Source organism: Macrobrachium rosenbergii, chromosome 16 (genome assembly GCF_040412425.1).
Source record: "Macrobrachium rosenbergii isolate ZJJX-2024 chromosome 16, ASM4041242v1, whole genome shotgun sequence".
NCBI classification, from domain to species: domain Eukaryota; kingdom Metazoa; phylum Arthropoda; class Malacostraca; order Decapoda; family Palaemonidae; genus Macrobrachium; species Macrobrachium rosenbergii.
This window is the reverse complement of record NC_089756.1, coordinates 2,358,247-2,382,629: the sequence shown is the minus strand read 5'-3', so window position 1 is coordinate 2,382,629 and position 24,383 is coordinate 2,358,247. Positions and strand designations below refer to the sequence as shown.

Here is a 24,383-nt window from a genome sequence, read left to right as displayed (position 1 = left end):
AAGGTAGAACCCTGGAAGAGAAAAACAAATAAAGCTCTTCCAACTAGTATCCCCTTGGAAGGAGCAAACAAACCAGAGGGGACAAATGAGGAAAATCAGATCCCACTGGCTTTGCTGGCAGAACCAAAGAGGCAGTGGGCTGGGAATACCAACCCATATGGTGACGGTAGCCAGGGTCCAGGAGAGTGTCAAGACATCTCCCGAGGAGAGCGGAGCTCGAATAGCAAGAACGCTCACAAAAGGCAAAGCTAAAAAGGGCTTAGGACTGGGAGGAGCCATTTCTGGCTGGCCGAATAAGACCAATAATGAGAATGTCTTCTTCGATATCCTCTCGGGAAGACTGAGCAGGGGACCTCTTCTCCGCCTCTAGGGGCATTACAAAATTCCAAAATATCCCGAGATGACTTGGCTCAAGGTCTGCAGCAGGAAACAGGGCACCTGCATGCCCGGATCTGAATCTCGAGCAAACACACAGGGGGTGCGGACCTTAAAACTGCAATTAATGGCTCCCGAACTGACAGACCCGGAGGCCAAAATATGGGTTCTCTGATCCAATGGAATGGAAGAGCCGACGGAGGATCCACTGCCTTCCAGTGTGGAAGGAACTACCCTTTCTCTCAGACCACAGATTTGGGGAGAAGGAGTATCTTCTTCTTTCATCATCATGGATAAGCAGAAGAGGCAGCAGATAAGTACTACTAATGAAATGTCTTGTGAAAAAATGATAAATTTTCTAGAATTTACTATGTAAATATACTGCAAAATCTTCTTCTTCAACAGTTAATATTCAGATCCCCAAAAAACAAGAAAAACTTGGAACAGTTTGCATCTGAGATACCATTAAACCAGCACTTACCTAAGAAATAAAATGTAAAATAGGATAATCTGGGCCAGGAATGCAGGCAGTCAATATAGGCCTGGCCAAATTAATTTTTGTAATAATGGGGAGATAACAACAAAGTGCCAGGCTGGATTGAGAAAAAACCATTTAGTAAATTCATCCAAGGAAAAACGGGAACAAAGACAGTCACATTTCTCTTGACTAATATTTAACTTTCTTTGGGAAGCTCTACCTGCTCTGGAGGAAAAACTCCTCCAGAACGGAAAGAGACCCCAAGAGGATTCTTTCAACTCTCCTTACCTATCAGAACCAATGAAAAAAGGAAGGAGAGGAGTCCTCACCACTGCTCTGCCAACCAGAACAACACTCGCAACAGAAACGAGATTCATGTGAGCAAACACTGGAGTCGTCCCGTATTAAGAGGAACAGAGGGTGCTTTAGGATCAACGTCTCCCTTGAACATTCTGTTGGGGGACCAAGAGCAACACTCACTACAAGGAGCATCCTGTGAACCCCAGGCCCCTGCAAGATGGGCAGAGGCAACCTTGTGGGTCAGGCTTGTCAACGATTTGACCTAAATGGTTTACATTTCTTCCCTCCTAACACACACACATGCTGGGGATAGGAAAAACAAAGAAAGAAAATGAATTCAGGAAGAAAAACAAAGATTTCCCAAAAAAAGAAAAGAGGTCAAGAGAGCATGAAGACAATGTCAGCATGCTTCAAGACGGCTGAAAGCAAACTGGAATGTTTACATCCGTTTGGGCAGGGGTACTCCCACCCACCTGACAGTAGTCAACTGCCTAACCACCTTGTTTGAAGTTCAACAGCCGTTTCAGCCTCGCCTGAAAGCAAAAACCTAATGTAAAGGACAGATTTGGTTGTGTAACAAACATTTAAAATGAACAATTGGAAAGGCAATTTGATCTTCTACACTGTGTAAACAGAAATTAGATATCTAATTCTAAGATTTATTGTGAATTTCATTGTAAAAGTAAACAACTTTTTTGTTACAGCTAACTTTTACTTGTGACATCAATGTTTTTTCATTCTCTTGGGAATTTTAAAAAAATGTTCATCTCTATAGCTTTACATGTTCAACTCTATAGGTTTACAATAAAGCCAAATTCATAAATGTAGCATGACGTATATTATAAAGAACAGAGAAAATTACTGAAAAGCATTTTCACTCAGTCAGTGAAAAGGGAAGTGTTGTTCTGGTGCAGACAGATTTTCTGACGCCCCAAAATCCTCAAAGGGTTAACTACCTTGTTTCCAAGTTTGAATGGCCAAATCCTGCTGGCACTGACCACTACAAACAACATGAAAGTTGATGGTCTGTATTCCAGTAGGAGCAACAATCATCATCAATGGATCATCTTTTGCTAATAACAAATAGCACAAAAACCATCTATCTGAAACAAAACTGCTGCCTGCAGGATAAGTTTTGGTGAGACTGAGGCTTAAAAGTGAAAAAGTTGTTTGCCATTTCTGGTCAGTTAATTTAGAACGACGGACAAAGGTTCCACCAACAAAAAAACCTCACCTTGGAGTGCTTATTTGTAACAGCAGAAATTTGTTCCCCTCATCCTGTAACACCTAACATCGGAAGAAGGCTATATACCCTACAAGGTTCTGTTCAGAGGTTAAGTGTTGCCTTCCCGTTGTTCTGAAAACTAACTTCCATTTAAAAGCAGATCAAAGACAAGAAAATCCTAACATAACAATTTTAAAGTAAATTGTATTTTTCCTAACTATACAAAACCCGAGGTCCTTTACATTATAGGGAATACTTGAATGTGAAACGGCCATTGAACTTCAAAATAACAATTTTTAAAGTAAATTGTATTTCTCCTAACTATACAAGCCCGAGGTCCTTTACACTAGGAAATACTTTCAGGCATAGGCTGGAAATGGCTGTTAAACTCTTGAGCAAGGTGGTTAGGCAGTAACTACCGCCAGGTAGGCGGGAATACCCACCTCCCCGGATGTAAACATTCCAGTTTGCCTTTCGGTCCAGGTTCAGATTGAGGGGTGGCATGAGGTGGGCATAAAGTGTAAAGGACCTCGGGTTTGTATAGTTAGGAAAAATACAATTTACCTTAAAAATTGTTATTTGTTCCGACACAATATACAAACCCTCGGTCCTTTACATTAGGAGACTCACTGACTGGAGGGAGGAATCTGAGTGAGTCTCTCTGAACTGACTGGAGTTCACACACCTTGTCTTCCCTTCCTGGTTGAAAGAGCGAGGAAGGAAAACTGCCTCTGACAAAAGATCGGGTTGTAAGAAACTGCAAGATCAAATGTCAGATTCTCTGGGTCCTTTTTGCATGAAAGAGGAAACGTCAGTTCATGCAAAGTAGGCTGGAAGGATTTGACGTCGGATGACAATAAGGCAAAATACAAGCATTGGGTTCCCTCATTGTCATGGTCTCCTTCCTCCCCTTGCAAGAGGAAGGAGTGGGGTTGCTTCTATTAACCTGAACGGAAATAGAACGGGAGCTCCTGTTATGTGCTTATCTGCCTCATCGTGCCAGTCCAGCTTTGTTTGAGTCCGCTTCCATCCTGAAGGGAAGAGAGCCAGGATGGGGAGAAAGAAGAGAGGCCAGTCACTCAACCTCCATTCTCCCAATCACAACCAACACCATAGGCGAGATGCAACCTGTCCTCTTGAAAGAGCTGGATAAGCAACACAACTTGTTGAGCAGCCACCACAGGACCAAGGAAAAAGTGTTCCAAGGACTTGTGTGCAACATCCCGGAGGTAGAAGGAGGTGAAGGTAGTCTGTTGGGACCACACACCCGCCTTCAGCACCTGTGGTACCGAAATTCTTCCGAATGCGTGGGATGGACCAAGCCATCGACTTTGTGAGCTCTCGGGTGAAAGGTACCGGTATTGTCGCGTCACAGCTGCCAAGTACCTCCTTTGATCGCTTTACGAAGTCAGGAGAAGAGGTGTCCTTAGACACTTCTTCCTTGGGAGAGACAGTACTAGCGAAAACATTGACGACATCCAGGTTAGGAATGTCAAGCCTTCGGAAAGTACCACAGCTCCCAACAGGACAAAGTAACGAATGATCTGGATCATCAACACAAAGTCCAAGGAGGAGGGGAACAAGAAAGACTCGAACCTGACAGTCGATGCCAATGGATTCAGAGTCCATCTACGACATCCGAGAAGGAGTCAAGGTATGATCCCCATCCCTGTTCTTCCATCTTCTACGCCAAGGCCAGGGTAAGATGAGAGATGGTCCTAAGAGGGCATATCTCTATCCGATGACTCTCGTAGGGTGTGTGCAGAGCACGGACAGTAACCCTAAACGAGAGTCGCATGTCATCCAGGAAACAGTTCCCTGGGAGAGCATGACTGAAGAAGCTTCTCGTCTGTAGCTAACTCTCGACTGTGGAGACAAAGGCTACTTCAGATGGAAGACTAGGTCGCAAGGGCCTACGTTCTTCATAAATGAAAGGGAGAGAAGCAGCCCTCGGCGGAGAAGACGAGGAAGTCCAGACTTGACGAGCGACTCTGACCCAAGAAGAAGTTCCAACAACGACACCACCAGCGAAGACGGATCCAGTCCCTGGGACAGTGTTGCAGAGGACTTCAAGGGATATCCAGCTATATCCGTTGCCACTCAGTGAGAAAGCCTGTGCTTGCAAGGAAAGCTGGAAACCTCCCAGTCCTGAACACACAGGGATGTACTGCCTCAAAACCTGCTTCTTGTGTAGCTGCACAGGAGGATGGGTCAAATAAATTCTTCTCGATGCCTTGGCAATCAGGTCAGATGAAGGCGAAGTCTTCAAGTATTTGTCTGTAACTCGGGGTGAGCAATGTTTGGAAACCCTAGCGAAACGGACAAACACGGAGGGAAAAACGTCGATATCGAGTTTTCACCAAAAGACAGCATGCCTCAATGGAGCGGCCCCTGGTCTGGTATGAAGGAGCAAGAAAAAACTACCGACTTGTGTGCAGGGAGGCAACAGAAGGACGGTAGGGATTTATCAGTCGATCAGTCTCTGCATGAATCTTCGTGAAGAAAGAGTGAGCAGCATGTTCCGTCCCGATCACTCAAACCCGAGGCCAGGCTTGCCTACCAATAACTCCCCACCAGGAATGCATCTGGTTAATTAAGCTGTCGAGTGTGCAATAGAACAACACTCAAGTACCTACAAATGTCGAGATGAAACAGGAGGAAAAAACGATTGCCTCTTGTTTGTCGACAAATGCCACTACTGTGGTTTTGTTGTTCAACGAAACCAGTGAGTGCCGCAAAACCCATCCTGAATTCTCGGACGGCCAAAAGGCTGTCCTGAGCCCAGACGGTGATGAGAAGGTACTAATCGTCTCGGTCACACAAATTCAAGACAAGGTCTTAACAGTGTGCGCCTATTCCTCAATCTGTGAATCCGTAAGTAGACACAAGATGTGAGGGGAATATGCAAGCATATCCGAAGGTTCCTACAATCAAGCATTAGCCCAACTCTTTCCTCATACATCGAAGAGGAAAGAACGGGGAAAAGGAAGCAGACTTCCATTTTCCACCATGGGGAAGCTTCTGAAAGATGACAGGGTACCGAGGCAATTAGCTCTAGCCGGCTGGCATTTCCCGAATCGGGAGCAAGGGAGAGGTGGTGGGATGAAAGTTTGATGGAAAGAATTGCCGAGACCTAAGGGAAATAGATACTTCTCCTGAAGGAATCCATTCCCAGATCTCGGCAATGTCGCTGCCAGTTCCAGAGACTCGATAAGCATCATTTCGTCCAGGCATCAGCAGTTGCAATCTTCTTCTAAAGCCTAGGACTTCTTAGCTAAGGAGTTGAGGGGGGCTGGCTTGAACTCAAGGTCGAGTTGAGATGACTAAGACCCAAAGTTATTGGGCATTGTCCAAAGGACAAGTCAGTGCCCTGGTGGGAACCTTGATTACTGGGGTATCTGGCAAATCTCTGAAAGAGAAAGGCAGAACCAAGTAAAGGTTCGTTCCCAAGGGTCAAACCAACTCGGGACTTACAAAACGGAGATCCCAATTGGGACAAAGTCCTTCTTCTTAGCACCAGAATTGCCCAAAAACTGCAGTCGGCAAGACCTCCAAGGCAAGAAGAATTCATATTCTGCAGGCAGGGGGAAGACCCGACCTGAATTAACTCCAAGAAGAATTCAGGTCGAGAACGCTCTCGGAAGCCAGGACCACACATCCCTGACACTCGCCCCTCGGAAACTGCAAGGGTTGCAAGTGATGAAGGTTATTCATTGGGGAGCCAGGTCCTGTCCTTGATCCTCGCGCCGACTTCCCGAGACACAATCATAACTGGAAGAGGACCCTCGCTGTTTCCGACTGAAACTCCTGTACCTCTCCCCTGGAACAAGACTAGTTTCAGATCCCAAAACCCTCCTCAGCTACCTGGTTATAATAACTACTATGGGGAATCGATACCAAGGCAAAGCACGCTCAGCTGAACTCCGAAGAAAATTCAAAGGGGAATTCTGTGTCTGCTATCTTGCATGCTCGAACAACCTAAAGTTAGGTGACAGAAAAGAGTAACCTGTCCTGCCAGAATGATAAGCAGCTGAGCAATAATCAACTGAAGGAGATTTCTATTCACAGGGAAAGAAGAGCACTTGTGCTGTGGCAAAGCGCTTTCCTGGGAAGAGCAAAAATTGACAACTGGGTGCCCGGCAAAAGATCACGTTAAGACAGCTGGTCGGTGTCTCTGGGAGGCAGGGCACTTTCTGGCAAAATAAGTCCTGTGCCTCAGTCGTAATGAGAGCCGACCAGATTCATAGCCAATTCGGGCAAGCTCATACTGGGCAGGCCGGACTCCTGCCAGTGAACAATTGCTAGTTTCCCGAAAATCCTTTGAGGGAGTGGCTGCTTTGTTTCCTAATGCATCGTTTGAGAGGCCAAAACAGAACCAGTCTTAGACGACTGACTTCCAAGACTGGCACCTGAGTCACCTGGTGTCGCAACTCTGCAGTAATCAGGCACAACCAGACACCTGGTGTCGAACCTGCTCGCACTCTCGCCCTGTGCCCCAAGGAGAGCGCCCAACAGGAGAATGAGACTTCCGAAAATCGGAGCGGTTGCTTTGTTCTAAAATCGAGAGAGCAAGCTGAACCAGTCAGACGCAAGACTGGCAATGAGAGGCGTTCCCGAGGCCCTCGAAACTTGTCTCCTGGAAGGAAAGAAGTCAGTCCCTCAGAAGTCCCCCAGGACTCCTAAAGAGAATCTCTTCCCTGCTTCTTCTGGTGTTCGAACCGAGAGGATCGAGACACCAGGCTGGGAACCCGACCGAGCACTGGCAAACACTCGGGGAGCGCTTGCGGTGCTGGCAGGAAGAGGAACCAAGACACCTGGGTGCCTCGGCCCTTTCTCTCGCACTGCTCCCTAACTGGGCCCAGGAAAATTTCTCCACACCAGATGGGGATACTCGATTTTCTATAGAATCTCGACAAACGAGCGCCCGAAGCAGCCCCCATCTTAGAGGCAGAACCTCTAAGACTCGGGAACGGGATCGCAAACTGAGGTCTGCGCGCCCGCGTCTTCCGAAACACAAAACCCAGGGCTATGCGAATTGGTTTCCTAACCCGAAGGTCAGGAAGAGCCAACGAGAGACCCACTGCCTCCTCGGAAGGAGGCAGTCCCTAGACGTCCAAGGGCATCAAGGGCAAGAAGCAGCATTCCTTTCCTTCGGCCGATGGAGGTCTGTCCGATTCTCGGGACCCCCTTGGACCTCGAGAGAGGAAGGGAAGATGCAGAAGAAGACGAGATCGAAGATAAGATGAAGAAGACAGCAGCTACTTCCACAGGACGGCTTCCTTCACCTCCACTCCGACATCTTCTACAGGATGGTGGACACGAAATATCGTAACCTCCAGGGTAGTCCGGCAGGAACACAACGGACGCAGCCAGGACACCACCAACAGGAGAAGCATGATCAGGACAGCCCATGCAGGAGCTACGGCAGCAATTTGGAAGGCAGGAGCTACTGCAACAGCCAGGAACATCACCTCCTCAACAGGACGACTTCCTACATCTTCACGCCGACATCTTCTACAGGATGGCGGACATCGTAACCTCTGGGGCAGCTGGCAGGAACGCACGGAAGCGGCCCCGGGCATGACCATCAGAAGCAGCAGGAATGATCAGGACAGCCGATGTAGGAGCACGGCAAAGGTTCGGCGAGCAGGAGCTGTGCAACGGCGAGGAACGTCACTTCCACAAGGCGACTTCCTTCTCTTTCACGCCAACATCTTCTACAGGATGACTGACATCGTAACCTCCAGGGCAGCTGGCAGGAACACAACGGAAGCGGCCCCGGGCACGATCACTAGGAGAAGAAGCGGCACGATCAGGACATTCGATGCAGGAGCTCGTTAGCGGTTTCGGAAGGCAGGAGCTACTGCAACGGACAGAATGTCATTTGAAAGTCACCAGCAGCGACAGGAGACGATCAGGGCGGCTGCGGCAGGAGACCAGGACAGCAGCCCAGAGAATGTCGTCGAGTTGACAAGAGCATAACACAAGGAACAGCAGGAGCAGATGGACCACAGATACACAGGAAGCATTGCAACAGTATACATGAAAACCAGCAATGACAGCGATCGATCTACATCGGCGGGAACAGAGTCAGAGCGATCCCGACGTGGAAATATGTCATCTAATCAGGTATTGTGGTTGATCCCGAAGCAACACTGAATGAATGTCGGGACTGCTTCATGCAAGATATTCTTGATATATCCAGCCAACTACTGCTGTGTCTGCGATGCTCACTGACAACCTGAAAGAAAAACAAAGATGATTAGTAGAGGGGGGCACCTCCCGCTACAAGGGGAACAGCCCTACGCAGCATTAGGAAGTACTCTAGACGAGGTCACTCAATCGCTCCCGCCCCCTCCGGTCTTCGCCCGACGAGCGAGCGAAGAGGGCCAAGGAGAGAGAAGGAAGAACCTACAGGAAGAGAAAAAAGGACGGAGGGGAGGCCACCAAGGGCGCCATGGAAGCGGAACTTATCGACGACGCCCGTAACCTCCCACTCGGCCCGCAAATCTCTAAGCGCAGGCGGCGAGTAACACTCAGCATAAGTAGGAAGAAATTAGTGATGCCCCTTACACACGGAGGGCGGAAGCCCAAGAAGGGAACTAACTCTTACGTCCCGATGGATGTAGGGGAGTGAAGATATTGCGTCCCAAACTATATCTCCGAAAGTACAGGGGCGCCTTAAGTATTTATGTAAAGGGCAGCTGGAGAAAGCATTACCACTTGGTTATGCTACTCCAGTTATGCCCTTGGCCGTCAAACCCCAGACACAGGCAAGGGCACGACAAACTTACGCAATACATCTTATCACAAATCGTGGGTTTGTATTAATAAATATCAAACACACGCATATAAAACAAAAACACAGAAAGATCCCACTGGGAAAATAAGAGCTTAACGACAGTCAGGCAGAGAGAACCTAACCACCTTGTTCAAGAGTTTAACGGCTGTTTCCAGCCTACGCCTGAAAGTAATTCCTAATGTAAAGGACCTCGGGTTTGTATATTGTGTTGGAACAAATGGGCAGTTCTAAGTGTTTTTAGATGGGTTTTAAGCATTCTTAATTTGACCTATTCCTCGGGGTGTGGGACGTATCCCCAGACAAGATGTGAGAGGTTCACTGTATGCAAGCATATTCGAAGGTTCCTTCAATCAAGCATTAGCCTAACTCTTTCCTCATACATCGAAGAGGAAAGAATGGAGGAAAGGAAGCAGACTTCCATTCTCCACCATGGAGAAGCTTCTGAAAGATGACAGGGTACTGAGGCAATTAGCTCTAGCCAGCTGGCATTTCCCGAATCGGGAGCATGGGAGAGGTGGCGGGATGGAAGTTTGATGGAAAGAATTGCCGAGACCTAAGGGAAATAGATACTTCTCCTGAAGGAATCCACTCCCAGGTCTCGGCAATGTCACTGCCAGTTCAGAGACTCAATAAGTATCATTTCGTCCAGGCATCAGCAGTTGCAATCTTCTTCTGAAGCCTAGGGACTTCTTAGCTAAGGAGTTAGCTAAGGAGGAGGGGGCTGGCTTGAACTCAAGGTCGAGTTGAGATGACTAAGACCCAAAGTTCTTGGCCATTGTCCAAAGGACAAGTCAGTGCCCTGGTGGGAACCTTGATTACTGGGGTATCTGGCAAATCTCTGAAAGAAAAAGGCAGAACCAAGAAAAGGTTCGTTCCGAAGGGTTGAGCCAACTCAGGACTTACGAAACCGATCTGAATTGGGACAAAGTCCTTCTTCTTAGCACCAGAATTGCCCAAAAAACTGCAGTCGGCAAGACCCTCCGAGGCAAGAGGAATTCATATTCTGTCGAGGCAGGGATGGAAGCTTGGTGTCTCGACCTGAATTAACTCCTTCGAAGAAAAGAATTCATCAGGTCGAGAATGCCCTCGGAAGCCAGGACCACGGCGATCCCTGACACTCTCCGCCCCTCGGGAACTGCAAGGGTTGCGAGTGATGAAGGTTATTCATTGGGGGAGCCACGGTCCTGTCCTGGGGATCCTCGCGCCGACGAATCAGCGTGAAGTTCGACGAAAACATGGGGGCGATTGCAACTTGAAGAGGAAGACCCTCACTGTTTCCGATGCGTGAAACTCCTGTACCTCTCCCCTTGGAGGGAGACCTTGACAGATCCCATGAAACCCTCCTCAGCTACCTGGTTATAATACGAGAGAATCGGGGGACCGATACCCAAAGCACGCCAGGCAGCCGAACTCCAAAGAAAATTTCGTCGGAGCTCTCTCTGTCCGTCTCGTGCCTCTCGGAACAACCGAGAGGAGAAGAGAACAGGTGAGGAGAAAGAGTATCCCTACCTGTCCTGCCAGATAGCAGGAGAGGCGGACCGTGAGCGATGATCAACCGAAGGAGATTACTGCCACACAAGGGAAGAAGAGCAGTTGTGCTGTGGCAAAGCGCTTTCCCGGGAAGAGCAAAAAGTTCACTCGAACATAGCCAAGCACCCGAATCGGAAAAACCCGAGTAGGGCCGAGCTGAGCCGAGCAGAGCCGATCACACAAACGCGATCCAGCTGGTTGGTATGCAGTGGACTGGGAGGCAGGCGGGGAGCGGCGAGCCGAGTCGAGCCAAGCCAGTCTCGTAAGTGCGACCGGAGGCCGGGCCGAGCCGATTGTGCGAACACAATCGTAACTGGGCAGGCCGGACTCGTCTGCTGTGAACAATTACTAGTTTCCCGAACTCTAAACTCCTTCGAGGCAGAGGCCCCTCGAGAAGAAGGTTCAAAGGGGAATTCTGTGTCTGTTGTCTGCTATCTTGCATGCTCGAACCCTAAAGTTCGACACAAGAATAAGCCCCTCCGAAACGAAGCAGCTGGCGGGCAGTATCGAGACACCTGGTGTCTGGCACCCTGACACCTGGGCGTCGGCAACCCTAACCCAGGCGTCAAGGCACCCAGACACCCGGCGTCTCGGCACCCAGACACCTGGGCGTCAGCACCCCAGACACCTGGGTGTCACGGCAACCAGACACCTGGGTGTCACGGCAACCAGACACCTGGGTGTCTCGGCACTTTCTCTCGTCCTATGCCTCTCGTGGGAGAGCGCTCGTGATTCATAAATTCGAGCTACCCACGAGACTTCAAAAATCAGGAAGCGGCTGCTTTGTTTCCTAATAGATCGAAAGAGCCAAGCACAGAACCAGTCTTAGACGCAGACTTTCAAGACTGGCAACGAGGGCGTGGCCTCGAGAGGCCGCGCTCTCGCGGCCCCCGAAACCCAAGATCCAACAGGAGAATGCAAATCGGTTCCCGCCCGAGGGCGGGAAAAGCCAACGAGAGAAACTTGTCTCCCGGAAGAGAGTCAGTCCCTTAGAAGTCCCGCAGGACTCCCAAAGTGAATCTCTTCCCTGCTTCTTCTGATGTTAGAACCGACAGGATCGAGACACCAGGCTGGGAACCCGACCGAGCACTGGCAAACACTCAGGGAGCGCTTGCGGTGCTGGCAGGAAGAGGAGCCGAGACACCTGGGTGCCTCGGCCCTTTCTCTCGCACTGCTCCCGAACTGGGCCCAGGAAAATCTCTCCAGACCAGATCAGGATACTCGATATTCCATAGAATCTTGAGCACTCGGAGCGGCTCATGAGCAGCGCCAAGCAGCCCCATCTTAGGGGCGGAACCTCTAAGACTTGGGAACGGGATGCAAACTGAGGTCTGCGCGCCCGCCTTCCAAACACAAAACCCAGGGCTATGCGAATCGGTTTCCCTAACCCGAAGGTCGGGAAGAGCCAACGAGAGACCCACTGCCTCCTCGGAAGGAGGCAGTCCCTAGACGTCCAAGGGCATCAAGGGCAAGAAGCAGCATTCCTCTTCTTCCGCCGACGGAGGTCTATCCGATTCTCGGGACCCCCTTGGACATCAGGAGAAGAAGGGAAGATGCAGCAGAAGACGAAATCAAAGATAAGATGAAGAAGACGGCGGCTACTTCCACAGGGCGGCTTCCTTCACTCCCCACTCCGACATCTTCTACAGGATGGTGGACACGAAACATCGTAACCTCCTAGATAGTCCGGCAGGAACACAACGGTCGCAGCCAGGACACCACCAACAGGAGAAGCAGTAGGCATGATCAGGACAACCGATGCAGGAGCTACGGCAGCGGTCCAGAAGGCAGGAGCTACTGCAACGGCCAGGAACATCACCTCCACAGGACGACTTCTTTCATCTTCACGCCGACATCTTCTACAGGATGGCGGACATCGTAACCTCTGGGGCAGCTGGCAGGAACACAACGGAAGCAGCCCCGGGCACGACCGCCAGAAGCAGCAGGAATGATCAGGACAGCCGATGTAGGAGCTACGGCACAGGTTTGGAGGGCAGGAGCTATTGCAGCGGCCAGGAACTTCACTTCCACAAGGTGACTTCCTTCCCTTTCACGCCAACATCTTCTACAGGATGGCAGACATCGTAACCTCCAGGGCAGCTGGCAGGAACACAATGGAAGCGGCCCCGGGCACGACCACTAGGAGAAGTAGTGGGCACGATCAGGACACCCGATGCAGGAGCTACGTTAGCGGTTCGGAAGGCAGGAGCTACTGCAACGGACAGAAATGTCATTTGAAAGTCACCAGCAGCGACAGGAACGATCAGGGCGGCTGCGGCAGGAGACCAGGAAGAGCAGCCCAGAGACTGTCGTCGAGTTGACAGGAGCATAACACAGGGAACAGCAGGAGCAGATGGACCACAGATACGCAGGAGGCATTGCAACAGCATACATGAAAACCAGCAATGACAGTGATCGATCCACATCGGCGGGGACAGAGTCAGAGTGATCCCGACGTGGAAATATGTCATCTAACCAGGTATTATGGTCGATCCCGAAGCAAACTGAATGAATGTCGGGACTGCTTCATGTGAGATATTCTTGATATATCCAACCAACTACTGCTGTGTCTGCGATGCTCACTGTCAACCTGAAAGAAAAGCAAAGATGATTAGTAGAGGGAGGCTCCTCCCACTACAAGGGGAACTGCCCTACGCAGTGGGAGGAGGTACTCTAGACGAGGTCGCCCGATCGCTCCCCGCCCCTGGTCTTTGCCCGACGAGCAAGCGAAGAGGGCAAAGGAGAGAGATCTACTAAAGGGGAGAAGGAAGAACCTACAGGAAGAGAAAAAAGGACGGAGGGGAGGTCACCAAGGGCGTCGTGGAAGCGGAACTTATCGACGATGCCCGCAACCTCCCACCCGGCCCGTAATTCTCCAAGCGCAGGCAGCGAGCAACACTCAGCATAAGTAGGAAGAAATTAGTGATGCCCCTTATACACAGAGGGCGGAAGCCCAAGAAGGGATTGAACTCTCACGTCCCGATGAATGTAGGGGAGTGAAGATATTATGTCTCAAACTATATCTCCGAAAGTACAGGGGCGCCTTCAGTATTACGTAAAGGGCTGCCGGAAGAGAAGCAATACCACTTGGTTACGCTACTCCAGTTACGCCCTTGGCCGTCAAACCCAGGACACAGGCAGGGAACGACGGCTTATACAAGGTTATCACAAATCATGGGTTTGTATTAATAAATCTCAAACACACGTATATATAAACAAAAATACAGAAAGATCCCACCGGGATAATAAGGGCTTAACGACAGTCAGGCAGAGAGAACGAAAACACGTCAGCAACGCATGACAGCTGAAAGCAAACTGGAATGTTCACATCCGGGCAGGAGGGTATCCCCGCCTACCTGGCGGTAGTTACTGCCTAACCACCTTGCTCAAGAGTTTAACGGCCGTTTCCAGCCTATGCCTGAAAGTAATTCCTAGTGTTAAGGACCTCAGGTTTGTATATTGTGTTGGAACAGCAAGGTGGTTAGGCAGTTAACTACTGTCCGGGAGGTGGGAGTACCGCCTGCCCGAATGTAAACATTCCAATTTGCCTTTCGGCCCAGGTATCAGGTTGAGGGGTGGCATGAGGTGGGCATAAAGTGCAAAGGACCTCGGGTTTGTAGAGTTAGGGAAAATACAATTTACTTTAAAAATTGTTATTTGTTCCGACACAATATACAAGCCTTCAGTCCTTTACATTAGGAGACTTACTGACTGGAGGGAGGAATCTGATTAAGTCTCTATGAACTGACTGGAGTTCACCACCTTGTCTTCCCTTCCTGGTAGTGAGAGCGAGGAAGGGAAAAACTGCCTCTGACAAAAGATCGGGTTGTAAGAAATGCAGGATCAGTTGTCAGACTTCTGGGTCCCTTTGCATGAAAGAGGAAGATGTCAGTTCATGCAAAGTAGGCTAGGAAGAATTTGACGTCGGATGACATGAAGGCAAATACAAGCATTGGGTTTGTCTTATAGTCATGGTCTCCTTCCTCCCCTTGCAAGAGGAAGGAGGGGGTTGCTTCTATCAACCTGAACGGAAGAATAGAACGTGAGCTCCCATTATGTGCTTACCTGCATTGACCGCCAGATCCAGCTTGTAACGGCACGTTCGCTCCCTGCCTGTGGGAAGAGAGCCAGGATGGGGAGAAGGAAGAGAGGCCAGTCACTCCACAATCATTCTCCCAATCACAACCGTACAACTTAGGCAAGATGCAACCTGTCCTGTTAGACGAGCTGGGTAAGCTACATAACTTGTTGAGCAGCCACCACAGGACCCAAGGAAAAAGTGTCCAAGGACTTGTGTCCAACATCCCAGAGGTATAAGGAGGTGAAGGTAGTCTGCTGGGACCACACTCCTGCCTTCAGCACCGACATATTCTTCCGGAATGCGAGGGACGGACCAATGCTGCAGACCTCGTGAGCTCTCAGACGAAGCGTACAGGTGTCGTCTTCTCCGGCAGCAGAGAACGCTCTCCTTATCGTCTTACGAAGCCAGAAAGAGATGGTGTTCTTGGACACTTCTTTCTTGGTCGAGCTAGTACTAACGAAGAGTCGTCGATACTCAGGCCGGAGGTGTCGAGTCTTCTTCAGATAGCGCCGCAGCACTCTAACAGGACACAGTAGCATCTTGTCTGGTTCATTACCTATAAAGTCCTCTAGGGAGGGGATCGTGAAGGACTCGAACCGTGCGTCAGGGACCGAAGGATTCTGAGTCTTCGCTACGAAATCCAGGACGAAATCGAGCGCAACTGATCCCCATCCCCTCGAGTGTTTGACATCAAAGGAAAGTCCGTGGAGCTCGCCAACTCTCTTCGCCGATGCCAGGGCCAGCAGGAAGATGGTCTTGAGGGTCAGATCCCTGTCTGACGACTCTCATAAAGGCTCGTACGGTGCATGCGTCAGGCTCCTTAGGACGAGAGTCACATCCCACGCAGGGGGCCTGAGATCCCTGGGTGGGCAAGACCTTTCGAAGCTTCTCATTAGTAGAGATATCTCGAAAGAGGAGGAGATGTCTACTCCTTTCAGCCATAAGACTAGGCTGAGTGCGGTGCGGTAGCCTTTCACCGCTGAAACGGAGAGAAGCTTCTCTCGGCGAAGGAAGACGAGGAAGTCCGCGACCTGCTGAACAGAGGCACCGACTGGAGAGATACCCCTTCGACGACACCAACCACAGAAGACAGACCACTTTCCCTGGTATACTGCTGCGGAGGATCTTCTGAGGTATCCTGCCATCTCTGTTGCTGCGCGATGCGAAAAGCCTCTTGCTCGCAAGAGATGGTGGATAACCTCCAGCCGTGAAGACACAGGGAATGCACTGCCAGGTGGAACCGCTCTACGTGAGGTTGACGCAGCAGCTTGGGCCAGGGGGGAATCTCTCTCGGCGCCTCGGAGAGGAGAGCTAGCAGGTCCAGATACCAAACGGCTTGGGGCCATTTGGGTGCCACCAGAATCATTCTGTGATTCGGGGTGATAATCGCCCTGCTGATCACTCGGTGAATCAGACAGAATGGAGGGAAGCCGTATGCGTCGAGGTTGTCCCACGGATGCTGGAAGGCGTCCTCCGCAGCGGCCCATGGGTCCGGCACGACAGAACAGAAGACCTGGAGTTTTCTGTTGTGCCGACTGGCGAACAGATCAATGGCTGGATGCCCCCACAGGTCGAACAGCCTTTCTGCTATCACCTGGTGGAGGGACCATCCGGTCCCTACCACCTGGTTCTGGCGGCTAAGCTTGTCTGTCCCGACATTCCTCTTGCCTGGAATGTACCTGGCTGACAGCTCTACCGAGTGGGTCGTGGCCCACTCGTGCACCTGCATCGTCAACTGATGAAGCTGGCGGGACACTAGGCCCCCCTGCTTGTTGACGTATGCCACTACTGTGGCATTGTCGCTCATCAGTACCACGGAGTGTCCCACACTCGATCCTGGAACTCTTGGAGGGCCAGGAAGGCTGCCTTGAGTTCCAGGATGTTGATGTCAAGGCGCTTGTCGTCTCGGTGCCACACTCCCGAATCAGCAACTCCTCCAAGTGTGCGCCCCATCCCTCGGTCGATGCATTTGAGAACAGAAGGATATCCGGAGGGGGAGTATGCAGGGATACTCCTATCAAGAGGTTCCTGTCGTCTAACCACCAACGGTCCTCCCTCACCTCCTCTGAAAGAGGGATGAGGAAGGACTGGGGGGTCTCGAGACTGGGACCAATACTCCTTTAGTCTCCACTGAAGAGACCACAGGTGAAGACGCCTATGAGGTACTAGTTTCTCCAAAGACGACAGGTGACCGATGACGACTTGCCATTGCCGAGCTGGCTGCTCCTGTCGCGACAAGAACAGTTGTGCTGCCTGCCTGAACTTGCTGATACGAGAGTCCGAGGGAAAGACTTTCGCTGCCACCGTGTCTATCAGCATGCCCAGGTACTTTATCCTCTGCTTGGGGGCGAGATCTGACTTCTCCAGATTTACCCCGATCCCTAGATCCCGGCAAAACTCAAGGAGTCGATCCCTGTCCTGTAGCAACTGCGAGCGAGAGCTCGCCAGGACTAGCCAGTCGTCGGGATACCTCAGTAGAGGTATCCTGTGCGAGTGGGCCCAAGCTGACACGAGAGAGAAGACTCTCGTGAACACCTGGAGAGCAGTCGGGAGCCCAAAACAAAGTGCCCTGAACTGGAAGACTGTCTCCCCAAGGACAAAGCGGAGGTACTTGCGAGAGGACGGATGAATGGGTATTTGAAAATATGCATCCTTCAGGTCCATCGTAAGCATGAAGTCGTTCTCCCTGATGGAGGCCAGCACGGACTGCGCTGTTTCCATCGTGAACCAAGTCTGGCGAACGACACGGTTCAGGGGAGAGAGGTCTATGACTGGTCTCTATCCCCCTGAGGCCTTCTCTACGAGAAAGACGCGGCTGTAAAAGCCTGGAGACTAGTCCGACACGACTTCTACAGCACCCTTGCTCAGCATGGCTTGCACTTCTTGCTGTAGTGCGGTGTCCTTCGAAGATCCAGGAACATAAGTTTGGAGATGGACCGGAGAGTAGGTGAGGGGAGGCCGAGACTCGAAGGGTAGTAGATATACCTCCCGAAGGACATCCACTATCCAGGTCTCGGCTCCGTGTCGCTGCCATGTTGCCCAATGGCTCGACAGGCAGCCCCCACCTTCGGCAGCTTTTGGGGGGAAACGTTGCTCCTAGTGTTTCCCCTTCTCCTTCTTCCCTTTGCCCCCTTTACCGGCTTGGGGAGTGGGCTGAAAAGGACGGGAGGAACTCCCCCCCCTTCTCGAGGAAGAAGGCTGGGTGTTTCCTCGGGACCCCTTTGAAGACTGGGACTTCTTAGGGGCCGAGGAAGTGCCAGCCTGGCCCGAAGACCTGGCTGCAGTGGAAAGCGAAGACCCGGTCTCGGAAAACTCCCTAGTGGACAAGCCGGTCGCTATCATCGGCCTGGCGTTTGTCTACTGCGGCATCCACCAACTCTCTAGGGAAGAGAGAGGAGGAACCAAGCAATGGTCCATTCCTAAGGGTGATTGCTGACTCGGGACCTACAGACCTGGAGAAGCGAGAGAGAACGGCGTCTCTCCACTTCAGAACCAGGTTTGCCCACAGGTTCACAGTCTGGTGGGTGAGTTAGGAAATAGCCCTACCCCCAGACGTGCACAGTCTCCCAAAGGCGGAGTCCTCCCCAGGTACGATAGCGCCCGAGGAAGCGGCTACCTTCGATACTGTGAAGGACCACAGATCGAGCCAGGAGACTGCTTGGAAGGTCGCCATGGCGGTGGCTTCCGGGGTTGCAGCTTCTCGCTGGGAGAGGGAGATACTCTCTCCAGTAAGTTGCTGCAACGTCAGACCCGGATCCAGACGAGTCAGGTCCGGGTCGACCTGCTTGGTCAGCAACGCCCCTCCAGCTGGAGTGTAGAAGCGCTTCTGGCAAGGCAGAGGGGGAGGGGGGGAGAAGAAGCTTGTCCGAGCGGCTCGAACGAAGTGAGCTGTCTTGCCCAAACACAAGACTGTTCACCTGGTCGAGGACCCCCTCGGCAAGCATGGACCATGGCAGCCCCACCGAAGTCTTGGGTTCCTTCTTAGGTCCCCAAAAGGATTCGAGGCGCGATGGACAATCCACAGAAGAGGCCGTGGTCCCTTCCCCAAGGTCATTGTGCTGACGAATCAGCGCAATAACCTCTGCAAAAGTCCTCTGTATCTCGGGGGTGTCCACATCCTGGGGCAGAGGACCCTTGAGTCCTTCCAGAGTGCGGTCCTCCCGATCTACTCTCCCTGCAGGAGGGAGAACCTTGGCAGACCCCCGCGATCCTTCCTGGACCACGCAGGCGTAGGACCTGGTCGAGCCAAGGACCGAGCCAGGTTCGTACGCCCACGAGCTAGAACTCTGGGGAAAAAAACTCGCCAGAGCTCTTCCTGTCCGACTCGCGCCCCTTGGAAGAAGCCAAAGGGGCAGAGGGGACAGGCGAGGAAGATCGGGCGCTCCCACTGGCTTTGCTGGCAGAACCAACAGAGGCAGCGGGCTGGGAGCGGTCACCAACCCGCGGGGGTGACGGCAGCCCGGGTCGAGAAGACTGCTTTAGCCTAGGCGAAGCAGTCTGCCAAGGAGAGCGGAGCGGCTCGTGTGAGCCAAGCTGCGCGCTCACTTCCCCCGAACCGGGTTGGCTGTGTGGACGTGGCCGGGGACTGGGAGGAGTCGAGCGCGTGTCTGGCTGGCGCGAGCTTGCGCTGTCCTCTGGACGCGCCCCAGTCTTCTTCGGGGCCATAATCTCTCGAGAAGACTGAGCAGGGGACCTCTTCTCCACCTCTCCTGGCGTTCGGCCCCGAGGGGCTGAAGTGCTATCCCGAGAACCTGACTTGGCACTCACAGGAGTGCCAGCAGGAAGAGCCGGGGCACCTGCATGCCCGGGTTCTTTCTCTTGCCCCACGCCCTGGTCTGTACGACGAGAAGTTTCTCCCATATCAGCCTGGGGTACCTGGGTCTCCTTGGGGACCAGGGTACTCGGAGCAACTTGCGTACGAGTGTCTGATGCGGACTTGCTGGCCTTAGAAGCAGTTTTCTTAGGCATAGCGAGGGGGTGCAGACCTTGGTCTGCACACCCTTGGCTCCCGATGCGACTGACCCAGAGGCCAGGGCAGCAGTTCCCTGATCCGAGGATCGGGAAGAGCTGACGAGGGATCCCACTGCCTTCCCTGTGGAAGGAGGCAGACCTTTGGAAGTCCCGTGCACGAGACTTTCTTGGGGGAGAGGCAGGCTTCTTTTTCTTCGGCCGCGAAGCCTCAGAAGGAGAAGCAGAAGAGGCAGCAGACGAAGACGATGACAAAGACGAAGATGACAACACCTTCCTAGACCTCTTCTTCTTCACCATCTGCTTCAGTATCGCCGTCAGATCCCCAAACCAGGCGGGTGCAGCCGAAGACTCAGGAACAGTAGGAGGGGCTGCAGCAGAAGACACATCCTGGGTAGAGACCGCAGTGCTCAGGCCAGCACTTACTTAGGCGGGAGCAACCGTCTGTCGGCCAGGAATGAAAGTGGGCGGGGCCGGGAATGCAGGCACGGGCGGTGCGTGGGTAGTCGGGCCGGGCCGCGCCAGAGTCGAAGGAATGGGGAGAGGAACAGATGAAGAGCCAGGCTGGATCATGAAGCCAGGAACTGCAGTCGAAGATGAGCCAGGGTCAGCAACGGGAGCAGCGACAGTCACATAAGGGAAGGATGACGTCACCACGTAGGTGGGGCCCGGTCGCGTGAACGGGGCCAGGAACCCAGGAGGCAGCGGTACCGCATGTTGCATGGAAGGGGAAGCCGAGACTTGGGTATCCAGATGAGAGGCTACCAATACTGGGAGCTGCGCGAACCTAGACATGGAGACTGATGTTGTAGTAGCTGTCGTTGCCGAGTGAGTGGTAACTGGAGTGGTGGAAAGATGAGGTACCAGTCCCTCCAGTCACGTGCCAGGTGTAGCCAGGTTGAAGACGAGTCCGTAGCCTGGCTATCCAGCCCGAGACCTGAAGCAAAAGTTGGGTTAGTTTGGGAAGCCTCTACCCGCTCTGGAGGAAAAAACTCCCCTCCAGAACGGGAAGAGACCCCCGAGAGGATGTCCCGGTCCAACTCTACCCCGCGCCCTTCCACAAGTGATGAAACGAAAGAGGAAGGGGAGGGAGAGTCCTCACCCAAGGGAGAGGGAGCAAGTAGGGGAAGCTCGCCAGGAGGGAGATATGAACCCGACACATTTGCCACCACTAAAGTCATCGGGGGCGTATTACCCTCGGACAACTCCTTGGTAGGCTTACGACGGTAATGTTTCCTCCCCTCGAACTTCGTCCGTTGCTCAGGGGACAAAGAGCAACACTCATTACAAGGAGCGTCGCGCGAACACACACGTCCCCTGCAAGATGTGCAGAGAGCGTGTGGGTCCGCGTCGACACTAGACCTAAAAGAATTACATTTCGGTATTTCTAAGTAATAGAGACACCGCGGGTATTTAGCGAGAAATAGCAGTTTCTTATGGTATTTTGATTGCTTATTTACAATTCAACGTTATTTTTTGGCGGTCGGCTGTAATTAACCTGTAATTGTCCCCTGAAGTCCATCCAACAAGGGGTTTCCCAACGCGATCTTCACAAGACAGAGCACGGCTACGTCTGTTTCGAACGGTTCATATCCCGTCCGGCAAGTGCAGTACCTTGGAAACTGGTTTTTTCAACACTTTTAGGGCTTCTGACACTGGCGGTGCATTTATTTGTTGTCGGCTAAATGGAATGTCCCTTCGCCGTGTTTAGTACTGGCCCGGGGGTTGGGGGGGAGTTACCCATACGTTAACAAGTTATTGCACTTGCCAGATGGGATATGAACCGTTCGAAACAGATGTACCGATGCTGTCTCATGAAGATCGCGTATGGAAACCCCGGATTCTCATCGGGGTCCCCCTTACCGTAGGGCAGAGTTCAAAGGTAAATTGTAAGTTAATTACAGCCGACCGCCAAAAATTAACGTTAAATTGTTAATAAGCATCCAAAATACTATAAGAAACTGCCATTTCTTGCTAAATACCCGCCGTGTACCTATAACTTAGTTCTACCTACATTTCTTCCCTCCCACCCTGGGATACACGCTGGGGATAGGCATGTCCATAATGAATTCAGGAAGAAAAAACAAAGGTTACCCACCGAAAAATGAAGAAAAAAGCAGTCAGGCAGAGAGCGATGAAGACAACATCCGAACGCTACGACGGCTGAAAGCAAATTGGAAAGTTTACATCCGGGCTGGCGGTACCCCCACCTCCCGGAGAGTAGTTAACTGCCTACCCACCTTGTTTGAAGTTCAACGGCCGTTTCCAGCCTACGCCTGAAAGTAATCCCTAAAGGACCGAGGGTTTGTATATTGTGTCGGAACAACTAGCATTCTGTAAAGCTAGGGCATTGTTGCCTGACCTGGTTGGGGGCACCTCGACCATTCCTGGCCCAATGCCCCCAAGGATATCTTAACAGAATCTCCACTTTGCCCATCCTAGGGTAAGTTTTGGTTAGCCTACGGGAGTTTAATTTGTTCAAGGGCCTTCCATAAAACTAAATTGACTATTACACACTGAACAAAACGTTCCTAAAACAAATAACCATGTGAGACGTTAAGTCACCCTAGTGCTTAGCCCCGTGATCTCTCACTGCAAGGTTAGGTGAAGACTTCCTTTGCAACTTACCTGAGGGATTGTCTTCGGGATTGAATTTCTGGCCGCATCCTTTATTATAGCACTGCACTTGAGTCATTATTCTGATGCGAAAATACTATAAAGGGGTTAAAGCTTTACGAATAAGTTTTACCAGACGGGTTGCATGTGCTGCAGCCGTCGAAGTTCGAGATCATTACGTTACGATCAAAACGAAAACATTGTCACTCGCGTTCGGGTTCCTGCTTTCGGCTTGGACTTCGCATACTGTTGCTACAATGCTATCCTCTATTCTTAATGTTCAGAAAAAATTTATAAAACGGATGATACAACTCTTATTGATATAGAATATACATATATATATATATATATATATATATATATATATATATATATATACACACACACACACACACACACACACACACACACATATATATATATATATATATATATATATATATATATATATATATATATATATATATATATATATATATATATATATATATAATACTTAGATAAATGCAGATATTTTAAATAAAGAAGTAGAAGTACTATCCATGATAAAAACGAAATGCCGAAAGCGACATCTTATTCTTGCCAGAATATTCCATAAATGGAGTATTCTACAGAGAGTCATATGTAAAGATATTATCCAGAGAATATATATAAACGCCGAATGTCTTATTAAGATGAAATAACCAAGAAATAACGTTATATGGGCACTAGAAATAACGAAGTATTCTTCATGCAAAAGACGGTAAGGAAAGGAAACATCTTGAACGTACCAGAACAAAAGGAAGTTAGTGGAATTTGTAAGAAAAAATCGGAAAAGGTCAGAATTTTGCGCCGTCAGTAAATTATAAATGATGATTGAATATATATGAAAAAGAGTGTATACAAAACTTATATAATACAATGTGCACAGAATTAAAGGCAGAGTTCAAAGAAAGCTAAATATGTATGGAAGGAATGTCGCCACTTCAAGTGTTATGTAATTGATAAAGAAATGGATGTGGAAAGCATTATTAATCAGCCGTCAAAAATAATGATAAGATTAGAATGTGTACATATTTACGGGATAGCGGTTGGACCAGAGGGAATGTCGTGGGGGGGGGGGAGAGGTGGGATGGCTCATTGGTTGGACAATGCAAAGTTTAAATTTAAACGTAGAGTTTATTACCTGCAGAGTATTATAATAATACACAGGATAATAAACTGACATACATTGCATATTATTATTGCCATCATTAACTTCAGCCCTGCTTATTAATTTATTTCTAAGTTATTTATTTAAAATGTAGTGTTTCTTTCATATGAAAGAAAAGTTTACCAAACTTCCCATAGTATATTTTTTTTATTCATGGCGTCCTTCAAAAATTGTTTTACCACAATATTTTTATTTGTCAAACTGAAGGAATTAATGGTAAGAAATTCACAATCTCGTGAAAAAATGTTTAATAAAAATCCACAATTATAGGCCTATAGTAATATAGTTTACTATATAATTGTGGATTTTTATTACACTGAAGGAATCATTGTTAAAGAGGTATATTGAATGATTGATATGCGCACAGCAAATTTTATACGATTATTTAGGCTACTTGAACAATAAATGATAATAAGGTTGACATCGCTATTCATCAGTTTGTCAAAAGACCACGTCGCCTTATTGTCCGACAGTTCAAGAGGAAATAAACAATTATTTTTCTTTTCACTATTCTGGTAGACATGACGGAAACGATGTGAAGATTAATGATCAGATTTCCCCTGTCGCACAAACAGCCTTTGTTCGGGCATTTATAGATTTATAAACAGCTTTTATTTACAGTAGAATAGTAGATGATCGTAAGTGCCATTATCATTTATTTTATTAGGAACACATAATTCTTATTTCATTCGCGATCAGGGGAAAACATAAAAATGAAATTGCCTTTTCAACTACAAATCTACAAAGAAGTTTCTGCGTGGACAAGTTTCAAACCGAGCCAGAGATCCCGCCGCCCCTTTAAAGAATCGAGGAACA

General features: G+C 50.0%; 1 protein-coding gene across 3 annotated transcripts in view; it reads right to left on the bottom strand.

The window, feature by feature from the left end:
* The window catches only part of CHORD (CHORD-like protein), a 251,789-nt gene extending 229,166 nt beyond the window's left edge, over positions 1-22,623 (bottom strand). For 2 of the 3 annotated variants that reach the window (XR_010855603.1, XM_067118301.1), the window contains exon 1: positions 22,388-22,623. Coding sequence is in view for 2 of the 3 variants with exons in the window: in XM_067118301.1 (XP_066974402.1) it covers positions 22,388-22,454 (67 nt within the window). In the remaining variant the exon portion in view is untranslated. The remainder of the gene's footprint in view (positions 1-22,387) is intronic. The other variant, XM_067118302.1, reaches the window with a different exon arrangement.
* Between the last annotated feature and the right edge of the window lie 1,760 nt (positions 22,624-24,383).